The sequence below is a fragment of the Osmerus eperlanus genome, chromosome 1, assembly GCF_963692335.1.
Source record: "Osmerus eperlanus chromosome 1, fOsmEpe2.1, whole genome shotgun sequence".
NCBI lineage: Eukaryota > Metazoa > Chordata > Actinopteri > Osmeriformes > Osmeridae > Osmerus > Osmerus eperlanus.
The window spans coordinates 6211512-6230681 of NC_085018.1; the positions used below are offsets into that span (position 1 = coordinate 6211512).

At 40.5% G+C, this 19170-nt stretch overlaps 2 protein-coding genes across 2 annotated transcripts in view; both read right to left on the reverse strand.

The window, feature by feature from the left end:
* tpra1 (transmembrane protein, adipocyte asscociated 1) overlaps positions 1 to 19170 on the reverse strand; it is a 208945-nt gene that overhangs the window by 73964 nt on the left and 115811 nt on the right. The gene's annotated exons all lie outside the window — the stretch shown is intronic.
* The window catches only part of tctn1 (tectonic family member 1), a 58900-nt gene that overhangs the window by 12472 nt on the left and 27258 nt on the right, over positions 1 to 19170 (reverse strand). Inside the window, exons 3-7 of the mRNA XM_062456402.1 lie at positions 16371 to 16504; positions 15952 to 16103; positions 15199 to 15301; positions 14695 to 14807; positions 12760 to 12780 (exon numbers count right to left, since the gene is read on the reverse strand). Coding sequence (XP_062312386.1) covers positions 12760 to 12780; positions 14695 to 14807; positions 15199 to 15301; positions 15952 to 16103; positions 16371 to 16504 — 523 coding nt within the window. The remainder of the gene's footprint in view (positions 1 to 12759; positions 12781 to 14694; positions 14808 to 15198; positions 15302 to 15951; positions 16104 to 16370; positions 16505 to 19170) is intronic.

Here is a 19170-nt window from a genome sequence, read left to right on the forward strand (position 1 = left end):
GAGCATTTTTGCTCAGGGGAAAAGGCCCGCGGAGAAGGAGAGAATCAGGTCATTTTTCAGAATAAAACGTCTTTCAGACTCTGATAATCAATTAAAAGGAAATAATGTTATTAATTCTTTTTTGTGCGGCCCGGTACGAAATGACCCACGGACCGGTACCGGTCCACGGACCGGTGGGCACCGGTTGGGGAACGCTGCTCTAAATACCCGGCAATTCAATCAATTTCCCGGCACATTTGCAATGTAATGCAGATGTGCACACCGCCCCCTACCGAACAAGATGGGTAGCTCGGTCAGCAGGGAGCTGAAGAAGAGCGGCTACTGACGTCACTCTGCTGCGCCGCTCACAATGCTTTTTCGTTCATTTTGCATTTTTGCAAATGCATTTGAATTTGAACTGTGCTCACGATTTTGCAGCCACGTTCTTGAAAATGAAAATGCATTTCTGGAAATGCATTTGAATTTGAATTGTGGTCACGATTTTGCAGCCACGTTCTTAAATGAAAATGCATTTCTGGAAATGCAGTTGAATTTTCAAATTTTACATTTCAAATTGAATTTTGGTATCTATTTGCTGGGGCATATTTTTAAAATTAAATCTCAAATGTGTATTTCTTTTTCATTTTAATTAAGTGAAAGATTGAGCACTCTTGAAGAAGAAAATTAAAATGCAAATAGGATGATTGATTACTAATTTCATTTATGAGTCAAATAATGCAGCCACATTCTTAAAATGCAAATGCATTTCTGGAAATGCATTTGAATTTGAATTGTGGTCACGATTTTGCAGCCACGTTCTTAAAATGAAAATGCATTTCTGGAAATGCATTTGAATTTTGGTCACGATTTTGCAGCCACGTTCTTGAAAATGAAAATGTATTTCTGGAAATGCATTTGAATTGTGGTCACGATTTTGCAGCCACGTTCTTAAATGAAAATGCATTTCTGGAAATGCATTTGAATTTTCAAATTTTACATTTCAAATTGAATTTTGGTATCTATTTGCTGGGGCATATTTTGAAAATTAAATCTCAAATGTCTATTTCTTTTTCATTTTAATTAAGTGAAAGATTGAGCACTCTTGAAGAAGAAAATTAAAATGCAAATAGGATGATTGATTACTAATTTCATTTATGAGTCAAATAATGCAGCCACATTCTTAAAATGCAAATGCATTTCTGGAAATGCATTTGCATTTGAATTTTGGTAACGATTTGCTTCCATATGACTGAACCGTATCAGCACAAGTTCTGCATCTTTTAAATATTGTACAGACAAAGCCTTCTTATCCACTGTCTGTCTTAGTTTCTTAATTTCTTCTTGTACTTTCAAGTTCCGTTTGTCTTGATCAGTTTCTGTCTGATCAACCTTGATTTCATATTCCCTTCTTTTCACAGCAAAGTGGTGGAGTAGATCTTTCACATGCAACATCCATGCAACAGCCTTCTTCAGCTTGTGCCAATCAGAGTAGTATTCCACCAGCTTCTTCATGGCTTCAACCTGGGCTGTACTGATGAGACTAACGAGTGCTGTCCTTCTGACTTCACCGTCGTCGTCATCCATGGTGCTTGGTATGTCAGGTCTGACAGGCCACTCAGATATGTCTTTACAAAGGAAATGTGGATCATGAATCATTCATTCTTTATGAAGCTAGTAAGCTTCACACCTGTACTCCTTCAGTTCTCCTGTCAAGTCTCCTTCTGGCCACCAGAGGAAACGGAGGAAGTCAGAGTCCTTGGCTGGTACCCTGACCTGATAAAACATTGCCTTTATATCAGCCATCATTGCCACTGGCTCCTCTCTAAACCTTGTCAATACTCCAATCAAGGTATTGGTGAGATCCGGGCCCTGGAGTAACTGGTTGTTCAGTGAAACTCCCTGGTAAGTCGCAGTGCAATCAAAGATGACCCTGATTTTCTTCTTTTTGGGATGGTACACCCCATGGTGCGGGATGTACCAAACCTCTCCCTCCCTACACTGACAGCTTTCCGCAGGCACCTTCTCTGCATAGCCCTTTGCTATAATGTCGTGCATGAAGGCCTGGTAGTCAACGCAGAATTCTTTGTTCTTGATGAGTTTCTTTTTTTGGCTGATTGCTCTCTGTTCTGCCAGTTTGCGACTGTTGGGAATCTTCATGGACCTGTCCTTAAAGGGTAATCCAATACAGTAATGTCCATCAATCAGCTTAACAGATTGTTCCACATCTTGCATGAACTTTCTATCATCAAGAGACATCTCTGTTTTGTCTTCACAGCTGCGCTCCGAGAAGTCAGAATTGAAGTGCTGTGTTAACATCTCTTCGATGCCTGCCACGGATATCCTGTTTGCAGTGACACTCTGCAATCCTTCACTGTGTTGAGGTTCATCTTCATTCTTGATGGGACCATTTACAATCCATCCAATCGCTGTCCTGACTGCATATGGACCATCATCTTGACTATTGATAACCTGCCAAGGCTCTTTTGCCTTGTGAGCATTAGCACCTATCAGCAGGCCTATCTCAGCCTTGATACTCGGAAGGCGTACCTCCTCAAGGCAAGTCCATCTCTGCAGGTCCATCTGCTGAGGGATGTTCTCCTTCTTTACAGGAATTTCAGGCTGTTGATGTTGGAAATGAGAGAAAAGAAGAAAGGCACACTGTCCGTGTGCCTTTCTTGGACTTGAGTCTTACAGGAACAATGGCTAAAACACATTCTCCGTTTCCGGCTCCTGTGTATCCACACGTCTCCTGTCCTACAGCACTCGTGATCTGAGCCTCGCTTGTGCTGTTCTTTCCTTCTTTGGCCTTTTCCTGTTTCTGTACGTGCAGAATGCTTGGATGTTTCAGCGAGCATACCTGGCATGTCAGCCTACTTGTACAATCCTTACTTAAGTGACCTTGTGTAAGGCAACCGAAGCAATATCCTTTATGTTTCAAAAATTCAATCTTGTCTTTGTGTGTCTGTTTCTTGAGCTTTTCACAGTTTTCCAATACATGCTTCTTCTCACAGTACACACATGCATCCGGAACTTTAATTTGATCTGTCTTGGCACTTTGGTTAGAATGCAAAGCTTCCCACCTGTAATCAGACTCGTCCCCGTCAGAGATGAGCCCAATGAGGGTGGTGTCGTCCGCGAACTTCAGAAGTTTGACAGACGGATGACTGGAGGTGCAACTGTTGGTGTACAGGGAGAAGAGCAGAGGGGAAAGGACGCAGCCCTGAGGAGATCCGGTGCTGATGGACCGGGAGTCAGAGACTTGTGTTCCCAGCTTAATGCACTGCTTCCTGTCAGACAGGAAGTCTGTGATCCACCTGCAGGTGGAGTCGGGCACGTTCAGCTGGGAGAGCTTGTCCTGAAGCAGGGCGGGGATGTTGGTGTCGAAGGCAAACTGAAGTCCACAAACAGGATCCTGGCGTAGGATGCTGGGGAGTCCAGGTGCTGTAGGGTGAAGTGGAGGGACATGTTAACGGCGTCATCCACAGATATGTTGGTTCTGTAGGCAAACTGCAGGGGGTCCAGTAGAGGGTCTGTGATGGATTTGAGGTGTGCCAGCACAAGGCGCTCAAAATACTTCATTACCACAGGTCAGGGCGACGGGTCTGTAGTCATTGAGTCCTGTTGGCCTTGGCTTTTTGGGCACAAGGATGATGGTGGAGGACTTGAGGCAGCCTGGCACATGGCATGTCTCCAGGGAGGTGTTAAAGATGTTGGTAAACACCGGAGTCAGCGCAGTGCTTGAGGGTGGCAGGAGAGACAGAGTCCGGCCCAGCTGCTTTGCGGAGGTTCTGCCTCTTGAAAAGTCTGTTAACTTCACCCTCCTGAATGGAGAGAGTCGTGACTGTAGAGGGGGGGAGGGAGGAGGCCTCATGGGGTAGTTCAGGACTGTCCAATTGTCTTTCAAATCTACAGTAGAACTTGTTCAGGTCTTTGGCCAGGTGGGAGTCGTTAGTGGAGTGGGGGGGCTCTGGGTTTGTAGTTGGTAATCTGCCTGAGCCCTCTCCAGACAGAAGCAGAGTCGTTAGCAGAGAACTGACGCTTCAGTCTCTCAGAGTACAGTCGTTTAGCCTCTCTCACCGCCTTGCTAAACCTGTTCAGGGCTCGACAATAACGAATGCCCGATGGCCCGGGGCCAGTAAAAAGTAACGTCGGGACAGTTAAACTAGCAACTCACTGGCCCGATCGGGCCACTGCAAATTATTGATTGAAAACAAAATTTGCATTGTAAAAGTTAACATCCTTCATATGTTTTGCTAAATGCATAAATAACTTCAGCTTGTTGGGCGCACAGTTGGCAAATCAAGAGTTCAGTAGTGAGTGACGAGTGGTTGTCAAATTGTAATTCTCTATTCTCTATACATTTTTTAACAACTGGCGCGAGACAATAAAGTTAAGATGGCAGCAAAGTAGAGCTATGAGCTCAAACGGAAGCAATTTTTTTCTGGAACGAAGATGCACTGTGTCGTCTGTCGTCCGTCTAAAGCAGACAAAAGTGGATCTTTTTACACAGGCATCGACAATTTTCGAAAACAATCCCTGACCAGCCATGCTAGCAGACAGCACCTGGTTTGCGTGACAGCTAAGCGGATGGTTGACAATCCATCTTCCAGACCGTTGACCATGCTGGTCAGGAATTTAAATGTAGATGCCCATCGTGTTATTGCACGACTTATAACAACGGCATATCACGTAATTAAGACGGGCCAGCCGTTCACCTCGTTCCCCCAGCCTATTGAACTGCAGCAGAAGAATGGTGTCGACTTGGGTACTTAGTATCATACTGATGAAATGCTATGGAAGCTTTTATATATTAGCATTGAGGGACCAGAGGTTTCAGTTTCAGCCTGACAGAGCTGTGCAGAGATGGCTGTCAGCAGGGAAGAGAGCACGTCATGTTTGAGGTTAAAAGTCAATTGTTTGGCTGACTATTACCTTTTTATTTTTTATCACTAGAAATGTGATCTGTGAGAATTGTTCTTTTTATATCCAGGATGTGTTTAATAAATGGTTAAACATGTTAACAGAATAACACAACTTAGAAGTCTTTGGTTTTGTTGTAACAATGATAAATTACAACTTTTGGAGGGGGGGCCAGTAAAAATTGTCTTGGGGCCAGGAAGTTTCAAACCCATTGGCCCGGTGGGGCCAGTGCCAATTTTTATTAATGTTGAGCCCTGCTGTTCTTCGAGTCCTTGAATCTGTCTCTATCCCCACTCCTAAATGCTTCCTCCTTCTCTGACCTCAACCTTCTGAGCTCTGCTGAGAACCAGGGGCCTCATGTATAAACGTTGCGTACGCACAAAAAGCTTGCCTACGCTGGTTTTCACGCACACAGTGTGATGTATAAAGTAAGTAAGTAAGTAAGTAAGACTTTATTTATATAGCACATTTCATACAAGAATTGCAGCTCAAGGTGCTTTACATAAAATCAATAAAAACAATAATACAAGTGATAAACAATTCAAACAAAAATAAAAATACCAATAAGATCTCTGTTCAAGAGAGAAACCAACTTTAAACATGCATCTTAAAAATAACAATAATATAATTAATAAAAGTAGGAAAACCCTTTTGAGATAAAATTACTTAAATGCTTCGGTAAAAAGGTAGGTTTTAAGCTGTCTTTTAAAAATGTCTAGTGTTTGCTTCCCTAATATTTATGGGTAATTTGTTCCATAGTTTTGGGGCGTAATTGACAAAGGCCGAATCACCAATCTTCTTATGACTGCTTCTGGTGACCTCTAATAGGCCTGCATTTGATGATCGCAGTGTTCTAGCTGGTGTGTAGTTTATAAAGGAGTTAGCAATGTAGCTAGGTCCTTGTCCGTGTAGAGCTTTGTATGTGAGGAAAAGGACCTTAAAGTCAATTCTGAAGGTAACAGGGAGCCAGTGTAAAGTAGCTAGGACAGGACTAATGTGTTCTCTCCTTTTAGTTTTGGTTAATAATCTAGCTGCAGAATTTTGAATGAGCTGTAGTCTTTCAGTGGTTTTCTTGGGAATACCAGTGAAAAGTGCGTTACAGTAGTCCAGCCGGCTGGATATAAAATCATGAATTAACTTCTCTGCATCATTTTGGTTTATGAATGGTCGTACCTTTGCTATATTCCTCAGGTGAAAGAAAGCTGTTTTGGTCACTTTATTAATGTGAGAGTTGAAATTCAAATCTGAGTCCAGGATTACACAGAGACTCGTCACCTCTGGTTTAAGACAGGGGGTTAAACCTCCAAGATTCTTAATAAGCATCTCTCTTTTGGATTTGGGGCCACATAGTAGGACTTCGGTTTTGTCTTCATTTAATTTAAGAAAGTTAGCGTTCATCCATTTGTTTATTGCCAACAGGCAGTTGGTAATGGAATTGATGGCCGTTGCATCGTTGGGTTCAGTGGATATATATAGTTGTGTGTCATCCGCATAGCTATGGAAATCTATGTTATGTTCTCTGATTATGTCGCCGAGTGGTAACATATATAGAGAAAAAAGTAATGGACCTAAGCAGCTTCCTTGAGCAATCCCGTAGCAGTTCTCATGTTTCTTGGACCTATGGTCACCTAAACTAACATAAAACGTCCTTCTTGTGATATATGATTTCATCCAGTTCAATACACTATCCGTGAACCCAATAAGCTTTTCCAGTCTATTGATTAGGATGTCGTGATCAATTGTATCAAATGCTGCACTGAGATCTAACAGGATAAGGATATAGACTTTATTTGCATCAGAGTTTAGTCTGAGGTCGCTAATTATTTTGGTGAGAGCAGTTTCAGTACTGTGATATTTCCTGAAACCTGACTGCGAGACTTCCAGGATGTTATTTTCTTCAAGAAAAGAATTTAATTGGACTAAAACTATCTTTTCCAGTACTTTACTAATAAATGGAAGGTTTGATATTGGTCTGTAATTTGCAAGTAGACTGTTATCCAATTTGGGTTTCTTTAATAGGGGCTTTACAACAGCTGTTTTGAAGGCATCTGGGAAAACGCCAGTTCTAAGGGATGTGTTTATAATCTCTAGCACCGGACCTGAGACACTATCAAACACTCGCTTAAAGAATGTTGTGGGTATAGGATCAATATCTGAGGTTGTGGAGTTAGATTCGCTGACAATTTTGGAAAGTTCACTAAGTGTGATACAGGTAAATGTGCTCATGGTTATGTTGCAGAATCTACTGATGTCAGTTTCGACCCCACTATTAATAATACTAGCTCTGATCAAAGTTATTTTGTTCTTGAAGAACAAAGCAAGCTCTTCACATTTAACTACTGAGGATGGAGGTGGAGCAGGGACAGTGTTTAGCAGCTGGTCAATGGTGGAGAAAAGAACTCTGGAATTTCTGGCATTTTCTGTAATAATGTTGGAGAAATATTCTCTCCTTGCTAGACGGATGGTTTTGTTATAGGTGGTTAGTGTATCTTTGTAGATATTGTAGTGGATAGTGATCTTTGTTTTCCTCCATTTTCTCTCTGCTGCACGGCATTTTCTTTTTGTTTCACTAACATTTTTATTTCTCAGCCATGGGGAGGTTCTGCTTGTGCACTTCTTTTTGGTTTTCAGTGGTGCAACAGAGTCTAACACAGATATTAGTGCATCATTGAGGTTCTCTACCATTTCATTCAGAGAGCAATCATGGTTAGTCGGCTCATATAGAGCAAATTGTTCAGAAAATTTCATCATAGCTGTATCGTCTAAATATCTTCTATGGACTAAGAATTCTTTTTTGGTTTTTGTTATGATAATTTCCACATTAAAAAGTATATAATGATGGTCTGAGAGGTGTAGATCAGTTATTGAAATATTATTGATATTTAGTCCAGTTGTTATCACTAGATCTAGTGTGTTTCCGTGTCGGTGTGTTGGGTCTGTTATGTGTTGAGTTAGATTGAAACTGTCAAGGAGATTTAAGAGCTCAATAGTTCTTGGGTCTGCTTTTTTATTTACTTGGATATTTAAGTCTCTGTTTAAAACTACTTTGTCATATCTAGTGACACATAGTGATAATAGTTCAGAGAATTCTTGTATGAATATTGGCGAGTGCTTGGGTGGCCGATATATAATAACAAAAAGTATTGATTCGGTTTTGAGCTCTATAGCAAGATATTCATATGATGTGAATTCACCTAGCTCAGTGATTTTGAACAACAGTTTAGAGGAGAAAATAGCTGCGACTCCTCCACCTTTTTTTGATGTCCTAGAAACTTGGTGAAAGCTGTAATCGGGCGGACACGCTTCTATCAAAGTTGCTGTTGCCGTGTCATTGTTTAGCCAGGTTTCTGTTAGACAGATGCAGTCTAAGTTGTTTTCTTTGACCAGATCATTAACTAGAAATGTTTTGTTATTTAGTGATCTAACATTTAGAAGGGCCAGTTTCATCTGTGGGGTATTAACAGATAAAACAGGGGTAGATAAATCTGTTGGAAGAATATGGATAGTTCTGTGACTTCTAACACTAGTTTCAGGTTTGTAACCATGCATTTTACCATGCCATTTTCTGTTTGTGATGATGACCGGTATGTCCAATGAAATAGCATGGTGGCTGTCCTAGCGTAGCTTTTCTTTGGGAAAGTCTCTGTCACTGAGCTGTTCCATCACAAGGGAATTCATCCGGGGGGTGCAGATCTGTGCAGGGCCCATGTCCTTGCAGGAGGCTGTTTGAATGTTCTGTTCTGTTCCATGGGAGGTTGTTTGGGATGCGTCAGTCAGCTTAGACACAACAGGGATAGGGAGAGAAGCTTGATTTGTGGTCAGGAGCACGTGATTGATATTTGCTGTTAGTAGTCGAGATCCTCTACGGTTTGGGTGGAGTCCGTCAGCTTGAAAACGGTCTGCACAGTTCCAGAACACATTGAAGTTGTCGATAAATCTCAGTTTGTGTGTCAGACAGACAGATGCCAACCATGTGTTGAAAGATAGTAGTCGACTGAAGGCTTCTTTTCCTCTGCGAAAGCATGCAATCGGTCCACTGATGAATACATCTTGATATCTGTTGAGTGTGTTCAGTAGCTGGGTGAAATGTTTTTTAAGTATCTCAGTGCCAGTTTTCTTGTGTAGGATATCAAACGAGCCAGTGTGGATGATAATCTTAGGGTTGTTTGGTTTATTGTTGAGGATTGTTTGTACCTCTGACGACAGTTCATCGACAGATGTGTTGCTAAGACAAATATTTTCTGTCTTTGCCAGTTTAACATGTGCTGTCATGGCATCTCCAATCAAGATAGTGGCCATATGTGGTGTTGTGTTTGCCTTGTCAGTAGCTGCGGGGCCAGTTCTTATCTTATTTGGGTTAGCAATGATAGGACCTTGTGCTAGGCCAAGGTTAGACACTGCGTTAGTGCTAGCAGTAGATTCTATAGTGCTAGCAGTGTTAGCTCCTCTAAGTGTTGATGGGCTGTGGGTAGTCTTAGCATACCTTGGATCTTGATAATCCTGTGATATTGTTGTCTGATTAGGCTTGATAGGGGGTCGAACAGCGCCCCGAGTGGTCCGAGAGGGGCTTGGAGTGAAATGGGGGACTCCCGGTCGCAGCAGACGATGATGTGTTGGATTTGCATGTGTGTAGTAGCTACCGTCATGGTGTGTCGGCGATCTGGGCCCTTCATGTTTGTTAGCTGCGTGGCTAGCACTCCTGTGCCTCTTCGCCTTGGATTCCACACACAAGGGAGAGAAAGTTCCCAGTGGTTCGAAACTGTTTCTGAGTGTGACAGGAGGAGAGGTGATGTGGGAAGAGTTTCTGCCTCGCTTTTTTTGCTGTTTATCCTTGGTGACAGTCCCATCTCTGATGAAGGTAGAAGCGGCGCTAGGCCTCTTTGGTTTAGCGCCGAGAGCAGGCCATGACTCATCCGGTCCAACGGCCGGTGGAGAGAAAGCTGATTCCAAGGGTGGCTCATTGGCAGGTAGCTTAGCCTCCGGGCTAGGTAGCATGGAATCTATAAAGTCTTGGGTCTCTCTGATATCTAAGAGGGTTCTGACTCTTAGCTCCAGTTCGACTATCCTCTGAGTAAGTTGTTTGCAGTCATTACAAGCCATAGTTCTACAGGGAACAAGCTTAAGTTTGCTTGCCTGTGGTCAGTCTTGGAGGGCAGCCCAAAATACTTCTGTTCTCCTTGGGCTTCAGTCCTCTTAGGTTGTTCCTTTTTGTAGTATTTGATTTTGAGTAATATCTTCAAAAACTATCCAAATGATTGAAACTTCAGAGCATTTCTCCGTGAATAACTAGACAATACGATAGAAGCCAAGCAGGGAAGCAAGCAGGGAAGGTCAGGGGGAGGAGAGGGAAAGAAAATGTGACTGCCTTCGTTGAGAGCGTAATCCCAAGAGACTTATAGACTATAAAGACTTACTTGACGTGAGAATGTGCGGGCCGTCACGGAAACTTTTGAGCAGACGTGAGAATGTGCGGACCGTCCGCAAAGTCTTGTCTGGCTCTGTAACATGGCGAATTCTAACTGAAAAGTGCCGAAACTCACCAAACATTACAAAATAAAGTTTCCACTTACTGTCATACGTCTATGACGTTGACTATTCAAATCACATTTTCATGATTTTTTTAAATTAATGTGGATGATCACATCAAAATGCCAAAACCCAAACGGGAAATGCTAGCTCTATATAGGCTACTATTTAATCCGCCACCACTTAATAACTTATGTCAAATTTGAGGGTGTCAAACGAACGACAAATTCACTCAGGAAATCATGCTGTTACGATGCGCCACCACTCGTTTCTTCGAGTTTTACATCGGACCATTTCTTCTTAATTTCTGCCATGGTCCGGTTCTCCGAACCCACAGCATTTAAGGTCCTTTAATAATAATAATAATTGTATTTGTAATGCACTTTATATTTAGCTAAATCTCAAAGTGCTACAGGTAAAAAAAAAAGGGCGCGTGCGCCTGACAGTTTACTCCGCTGACTTTCTTATGTTGCTAATGCCTGATGACACACCGACAAACAGGACACATTTTCTCGCCTCCCCCTGTTATTGTTAGAACCTCGATCTCACAGTCTGTGAAATTGTTATTTTGTGTTTCGACATTTTAATTCAGACAAAGAAATGACCTCAGGAGCGCATTTATAGGTCATCTGCATATTCATTTATGGGAGGAGGCAAGGCGGGGTCAGTGGCTCGTTCACGTGCGGTCAATCTCACGTTGATTGTGATTTATAAAGGAAAGGTGCGCAGGACCTGGCGTACGACCGGTTTTATACATGTGAATATTTCTGTGCGTAGGTACTTTTCGAGATTTGGCCGTACGCCATCTTCTGGTATGAAAGCTGCGCAATCCTTTACACATGAGGCCCCAGGGCTTGTCGTTGTTGAAGTTCACCCTGGTGCGTGTTGGAATACAGCAGTCCTCACAGAAGCTGATGTATGATGTCCCAGACTATAGGTAGCAGTCGTGAACATATCCCAGTCAGTACAGTCCAAGCACCCTCTACAACAACAAAAGGGGTAATTGACTGCAAAACCGAGTTTACCTTGTCATAGTTGAATAACGACAGTTCCGTGGGTAAAATGGACATACAGTGAATCTCAAAAGTCCATTGACAGCTCTTTCCTATCTAAATCTCACAATTTGAAACTGCTGCTGTAAAACGAGCGGTTTCAAAAAATCCACATTTGTGACGTCACAAATGTGGGTCCACCTTTTTTGGCTCTGGTCTGTACCTTTGCCATGCCCCATAATTTGCTGCACGCTGCTCTGTGTACTTCCACACAATTACAAAGAAGAATGTTTTTCAAGGATATTGAAAATGGACTACGTTCGTAAATGCAGTGTTCCAGGCTGTACAGGGAATGCTGACACTTCCCAAGGAACCAAACACTTGACGGGGCTGTGATGTTTGTCTATGAGAAGATCCCTGTGCAGTTCGACCCTCAATTACACATTTGCTCGAACCATTTCACAGAGGACATATTTAAAAACCTGGGACAATGTAAAGCAGGATTTGCTATGAAGCTGTTGCTGAAAAGAGGTGCTGTTCCGACCTTATGTTCATCACAACCGCAAGCTGTAGTATGATTTTGTCGCTAACAGTTATTAGCAATGCTAACGTATCCTGCCTGTATCTAGCATAGGTAGAATGTGTGATGATTTAGTTTATTGGCAATGGGGCTAACGTTATTTCATGTTCCTGACTGTGTTTCATTCAAATAAATAACCTGTGTAGTCATGTAAATCTACAATTCACGATGCATGTTTGTCTAGATCTTTGTCAGGTTATGTTTTATTAGTTAGCAAGATGGCTAACTGAAGCTGAGTTGAATCACGGTAGTTTGGTTGCTAAGCTGTAACGTTATCCACCTAAGTGGAAACAACTAACGTTATCATTTCAAATGATATCTAGTCAATCTGTTGAAAACTGTTGTGTAGACACAATAGATTTATTTGTACGTTTTTATTTCAAGTCTCCACCTTCGATGTTTCACTGAGTGGTGTTGGCCGTGTTGCGTCTTTGCTCCGTAGCTTCACTCATTGTAAACCAACCAATCGGCGCGCAGCTCATCTATATATTCATGAGCATACCATAAAAGGGAGAATACCTCTTTTTATTCCAGGGCTATTTCACAGGGTGCATTTGGGCGCATAGAACAGCACCCGGGCCATTTTCAGCCCAACCAATGTTACATACCCTATTCGGAGACCTTAAGGAACAGTGTGAAATACCCAATAAAATCAGTAAATGACCCCTTTAAGTCCCATATCTCACTACGTGTCCTCAAATCTCCATTGCACTCGGGCAACCCCCCACCACATCAAAATATTGTTACCAAAATGTTACTTACTGCAGCGCCTTCATTCTTCCCCTGTGAAATACAGAAAATAATGTTTAAACACATTGCACAGTACAATGCTGCTAGAAATGAAAACCTTCACAGTTCCAAGTTGAGTTTTGACACAATTAGTATGGTAAAGGATTTATATTCAGAAACAGTACATTATAAAATGGCTAAAAGTATAAGGGCAACTGTTTTAAGATGACAAGCTATCAGTTGGACTATGCTTTAGAAAGACATTTATGAATTTACCACACTGCAAATCTGTATCTAGAAAGCGTATATCTTACTTTAAATCAAGTAGGTCCAGCTGGTGGCTGTACTGAATAGATGTGAAACTATTTACATCCAATCAGCTGTGCAATTAGAATGAGTGCAGTGTTAGAGGTATAATGAGAGCAAGTGTGTTGAATCTTTCTATGCACACATTCTGATATGTGCTCCACTTTGCAGCAATTTTGTAACACTGGCTTGGAAAAGGCTTCCAGACTGAGCACAGAACACAGGAAAAGGCATGTTTTAAACAAATTGACAACAGATGGAAGACACTGACAATCGGTCCAAACAAATTAGTGTGGAAACTTCCAGCATGTATGGCGCCATCTAGTGGTTAAGGCAGGCAAGTGCAGACACCTCAAAATGTTGCTGAATGTTGAGTTCCAAGATTTAAAAAGTACTAGTGCAGTGCCCGTAATGTATGGAACGCCGTTTTAGTCAAAATTAAATAAATAAATAGATATATAAATAAATATGGCTATGAAATAAACCCTGAAATAAAAAAAAGATGGCAATAAATATTTAAATATAGCATCAATAAATAAATAAAATAAATTTACTTATTTCAAAATGACGTTTTTGTAATAAATAAACGTGGCATTAGGAAGTAAAAGTCCCATGAAATAAATAAATGTTGTCTTTACAAAAACGTCATTTTGAAATAAGTAAATGTTTGAATTTATTGATGTGGGTAAATGGATTCAGCTATATAATTATATGATGCTATATTTATATATTTATTGCCATATTTTTTTTCTTTCAGGGTTTATTTCATAGCCATATTTATTTATGTATTTATTTACCTATTTATTTATTTAATTTTGACTAACACAGCGTTCCATACAGTCTCGGCTCCAGAACGAATTAAATGGGGGGGCACGCATTTACAAAGCATGTACGAGAGTCAAAATAAGAGCAGACCTGCATATTCTGCAGGAAAGTGTAGCCATCTTGATATTTAATTTATAGCCGATACCAGTATTTCTTAATTATACTTTAACAAAATTATTTTTTGAGGGGGCACAGCATTCCATTTCCCCTTGCAGCCGACCCTGGTTCCACAGTAATGCATCCAATGATTAAGATGTCGTGGTTGATTTAAACACACACACACAGATATTCCTGGAATTATAGATAGAAGTGCAGTGTCAGTGCTTTTGATTGGGTGTTAACTTAATTGGGGCTTGTGTACACAGGTAAAACAGTTTCATAATTCAATTAGAAATATTACTGTCCATCCACATGGACTATTAGTAAGCACTTTAATTCAGTAACATAACAAAATTCACGGATCGAAACAGAAAATAAAGTATCCACTTCATATTGTCTTGCTGTGTGTTAGCTAGCCAATTTCAACGTCTCTTGTTGAAACACTATCCCTTTCAAAACATTTATAAAAAGGCAGAAATGCTCCTAAAATATATCTTTAAAGGATACAATTTTGCTGAAGAAATTGATGAGAATGTTTGACCTATAGATTGGTGCTTTCTTAACCAGAAAGGTTTATGTTACATTGGGATGTATTTGCAGTTAATATTATACAAATTGTGAAGATTATTCTTTTCCACCAAGCTGCTAGTGATAAGGGAATGAATCAAAAGACAGGGATAGGTATTTGCCAACTGATTACATCAGTTCTTTCTGATTTTCGTGGGAAGCTTTACTTACGGAATAAAGGTGAATGTCAGTGTAGCTCTGCATGTTCAGGGCTGGCAGGGAGGTACAGTCGTTGTCTATGAAAAGGCTCCGTGAGCATTTGGTCGTTTGGTCCCTTAAGAATGCTGAAGAAAATGTTTACAACTAAATGAGTTGTGAGTGAGCTGTGACCACAATACTTATAAACTAACCCAAATGCTAAAAGTGAAATAGGTCTGTAACTTAACTGCTCAATTCTATAATATGGTCTGTTGTCTGTTATGTACGTCAGTTGCTGTGCTAAAGGGCTTTGCAACTGATTCTGAAAAATGTGTAAGTAAGTAGTGATTTTCCCTTTCTTCTGCAGCCAGTATCATAAATGATCAGTGTCTAAGAGAAGCTGCACTCGCATACAAAAGGTATTGGTAGATAATGAGGAAGATCTGAGAATAATCACTCTGAAAATCTCTAAGAATATGCAAATTAGGGGAGAGTTTGTAGACCTTTTAGGACAAAAGAGTGTGTATGTCTTTATACCTGCAGGGTTCATGTCAAGGCAGTCAGTTGTGACGGAGGGGGCAGGCAATCGTAATAATCCTTTGTTACCATTCTCTTCCTCTGTTACCATCACATCCCCATACTGAGGAAACAGTTGTGAAAGAGTAAAGCTCTCCTTATTTTTTAAGAATTTCATATGTTAATCTGACTATTTAGTGCTGTCACAAAAAAACTGAACAAACAAGCACTGAAGAGATCCATAACATGTTCCTATGTAAAATCTATTGTTTTTTGCTGTTGGTTTTCTATACCCTTATGTTTTGCAGTCATTTGGTCAACTAATTAGGCAAAGTGTTTGTGTATCTTGACAGAGTGATAGCTAATAAGATACCAAATACCAGCAATTAGCTGTCACAAACCTTAGGCAGTCTACATGTAGCAAATATGCAACCATATTTTTAATTGGACAACTTAATTTAATATGTTAATTTGTCCTAATAATATCTGATACCCAAATTGGGTGACTATACACTTCAAGGACTGTAACTACTACATGGTTCATAGTTCTCGGATGTAAATCCTCAAATTAAATCTGATGTCTGCATTTAAATGTGCTTTAGGACAGACTATGTTACAGAAAATGTGCCACTTTCCAAAAATGTAGGTATGAACAGCACGGTAAAGTATACCACTTAAGAGTTCAATTAGTACAAAGTTTAAAGATTTTGGGATATTTATTATTCTCAATCTTAAAGATTTTAATCTCTTGGAAATACTTTGTGAAAGACTCACCAGGTACTCAGACGAGGTTACTTGATCCATTTTGGACAATGTGCCATGGCCCCAATCAGAACTAAAGCTAAACTCAGCAAAACGCCTGAAGAGGCCATCAAAGTTCCCCAAACTTGGCACCACTTCAATGGCATGGTTGAGTCCTAATTCATCTTCAGGGCAGATAATACACATCATTGAAACACTTAATTATATTTTGGAATTATTAAAAAGATATATAGCCTAGATTATATTCCTAAAACAACTTAAAATGTATTTAGGTAGTTATTCATATTGTGCCTGGAAAGAGTGTTCTTTTTTTCAGTGTGAAAGTATATGTGTATATGTAAGGCAATTTGTTAGCATAAACGGCTGCATCCAAGGCATTTCCGCTCACCCATTCAGGCGTTACTAACATAACCTTAATTTTATGTACTTACAGGTTGAGAATTGAATGCACAAGATGTTATGGTAGACATCTCTCTGGATAAATGTCTGTATTTCAGCAAAGCCATCTGCAGTCTCCCCAATCACATAATAGGCAGCATCCTGATTGCAAAGATTTGTATTACCACTGTGAAAAAGACATAGATCAAAGGTCAAATTAAAGATGTATGATGAGCAATTTTGTCCTTTCCTATCCAAGTATGCTACCTCCAAGAGCAATTGCAGAAATAGGTACTGTAACTTGAGGGTCCCCCAAGCGCCTCCCCGGTAAAGGACACTGTCATATAGTCATGCACAGGCTACAGAGGGAACACTAACTATTCAGTGACATGGGAAATCCCATGTTCCATTGTTGGCATACAAAACTGTCTGGAGTCTAGATAAGTATAGACCCTTTTATGACCTACGTCATAAAAAGGTATGCGCGCGCATCCTGGATGCAAAAAAGCGGCAATTTCAGCCACAGTTAGTGACAGTGCAAGTGGATTTTGGATCAATTGTTTAAAAAAAATGCCATCTTGTTGTGGGATGCCAAAACAGGTCAACTAAAATAAAAGGTCTCAATTTCTACCACATTCCATCGGGGAAAAGACCGTTAATGACGGAGATTGTGGCTTCAAGCTATAAAACGAGTTGACTGGACTGAAGACATCATTAAAAATGCAAGCATATGTGGGGCGCATTTTATATCAGGTAAGTTCATTTTGTTTATGTTAGCTAACTTAAAATTGTGTTACTTAAATCTGATATAACTTAGTTGGCCAAAACTGCTCCCTAGCTAGCTAAGGTTATCCATAGCTAACTTATATTAGCCTTGTAACTTTAGGTTAGCTAACCGTTAACGTTAGCTAGCAGTTAACTTTAGCTAGTTCATCGCAAGCCAGTTCATAGTACATTCATCTATTCATTGCATACAATGATACAATGATTGTGGGTTGAATCCGTGTGTAATTTACTCTTAGGAGAAGCCTCAATAAACTAGAAAGCCCCGACTTTGTCCCTTCGGTGTTTGAGTACTGTAAATCAAGCCAGAGACCCGAAGCTAAATTGGAGAGGTAAGGCGTGTTTGCTCTTGATAAGTTAGAAATTATCATTAAGGTCGCAGTACTTTATATCCTGGACATGCCCACAGACAAGATAGTTATAGGCATCGAGTGACTTGAATGCTCGTAATTTATCTTTTGTGTAAACAAATTCAATTAGGTATGTATAAATATCTGGCCACTCGATAGCTGGCCATTTTTATGGGTCAACTATCCAATCCTTGATCGAATATGGATCGGTAAATTGGAATCCATCTCTTAATGTCAGTTTATCCAGGTAACTTTCAAGATCTTTAGGATTAAGCGAACGCAGGTATGAACTTACTTCCGCCATTTCTTTTGCACCCAGAATGCGTGCGGAGACTACATGGCGTGAGCATTGTTTACTAACGGCGAAAGGGTCTGTTGTCTTTGGCTAAACTAGAATGCACTAAATTGAAAGTTTGAAGTGCAGGTCGATTTGGATACTGCAAAACTTCAGGCCTACACAGATATTCATTAAATTATTATGTGTGCTTGCTCTCAGCAAGGCACACTATTGTCATATCAGGTGTGTAGGGCAGATTTTCTGTGTACATGTACAGCTTGAGTCTCTGTGAGGTCAAGAGGTCATGCAGTGAGGCCCCTCGCTGAGCAGAATATAGCACTCGGGCCTAGACAGTGAGGAGACAGTAAGGAGCAAAACAGGAACAAATAGGAACTTATATGATTAACGACCACTTCACCTGTTGTACGTTCTAATGTATCAGTGCACTGACCATGAGACCAGTTAAGGAAGCGATTCTGTGCATTCTATGTTTGAACATGCCTGACTGTATTTAAGCACGGCTGAGAGTTTTCACTCATGCGGATTGGTGGCATGATCCGACGTCGAGCTAATAAAACCGAGTCAACCCTTTTATAATTGTCGTGACTCTTTCCGGCCTGCCTGGACAGACATCTCATCCTATCAACTTGTATATACAGTGCATCTGGAAAGTATTCACAGCGCTTCACTTTTTCCACATGTTGCTATCCAGTGTTTCCCATACATTCAGGGTTTTTCCTGGGTCAAAATTGGTCTTCGGTGCTCCAAAAAATGTATATATATTATTTTTTTCCCTTTTTCTAATCAATGTATTTATTCCCAGGTGTTTTGCATCTCCCCCCACCCCCCCAAAAAAATATTGCACATATTTTCATCCTATTTCCCCTAAAGCAATAAAGTTAGGCTCGTTAAAGACACCTTACACTCAAAGTATGTTCTAAATGGCATAAATGCTGCCAATTAATAATTGACGTAACAACTTATTGTAAATGGTCAGTAGCCTAGCCTATCGATAAAGGTAGGCCACTCTGAAGCATACACTGCCTGCTTCATTTGATTTTGATAGGCTAAGCATTCTGTAGCAAATAATAACAATAAACCCACTTTGTATTAATTAAAACTACTTCAGCATAATAATGCACCTAAAATATAAACCTGAGCAAGGGCAGCAATCGCTATCAAATCAACAGACAATTTAGCTAGCAGGGGAAGAGTACAAACAACAAAAATCACCAGTTAACTTGATTTAAATTTGCAAGAACTATAGACTTATACAATAACAGGCTTAAATGAACTGACAACATAAGTTATACGACTTACAGTTCTCAAGGACGCACACACGCAATCTTAACTGCGAAGTGAAGCGCGTGTCCGTGCAATTCTCCGACATGCACTCTAACAATCACTGCTGATAGACGGCCTAAAATGTTGTACAGCCTGATT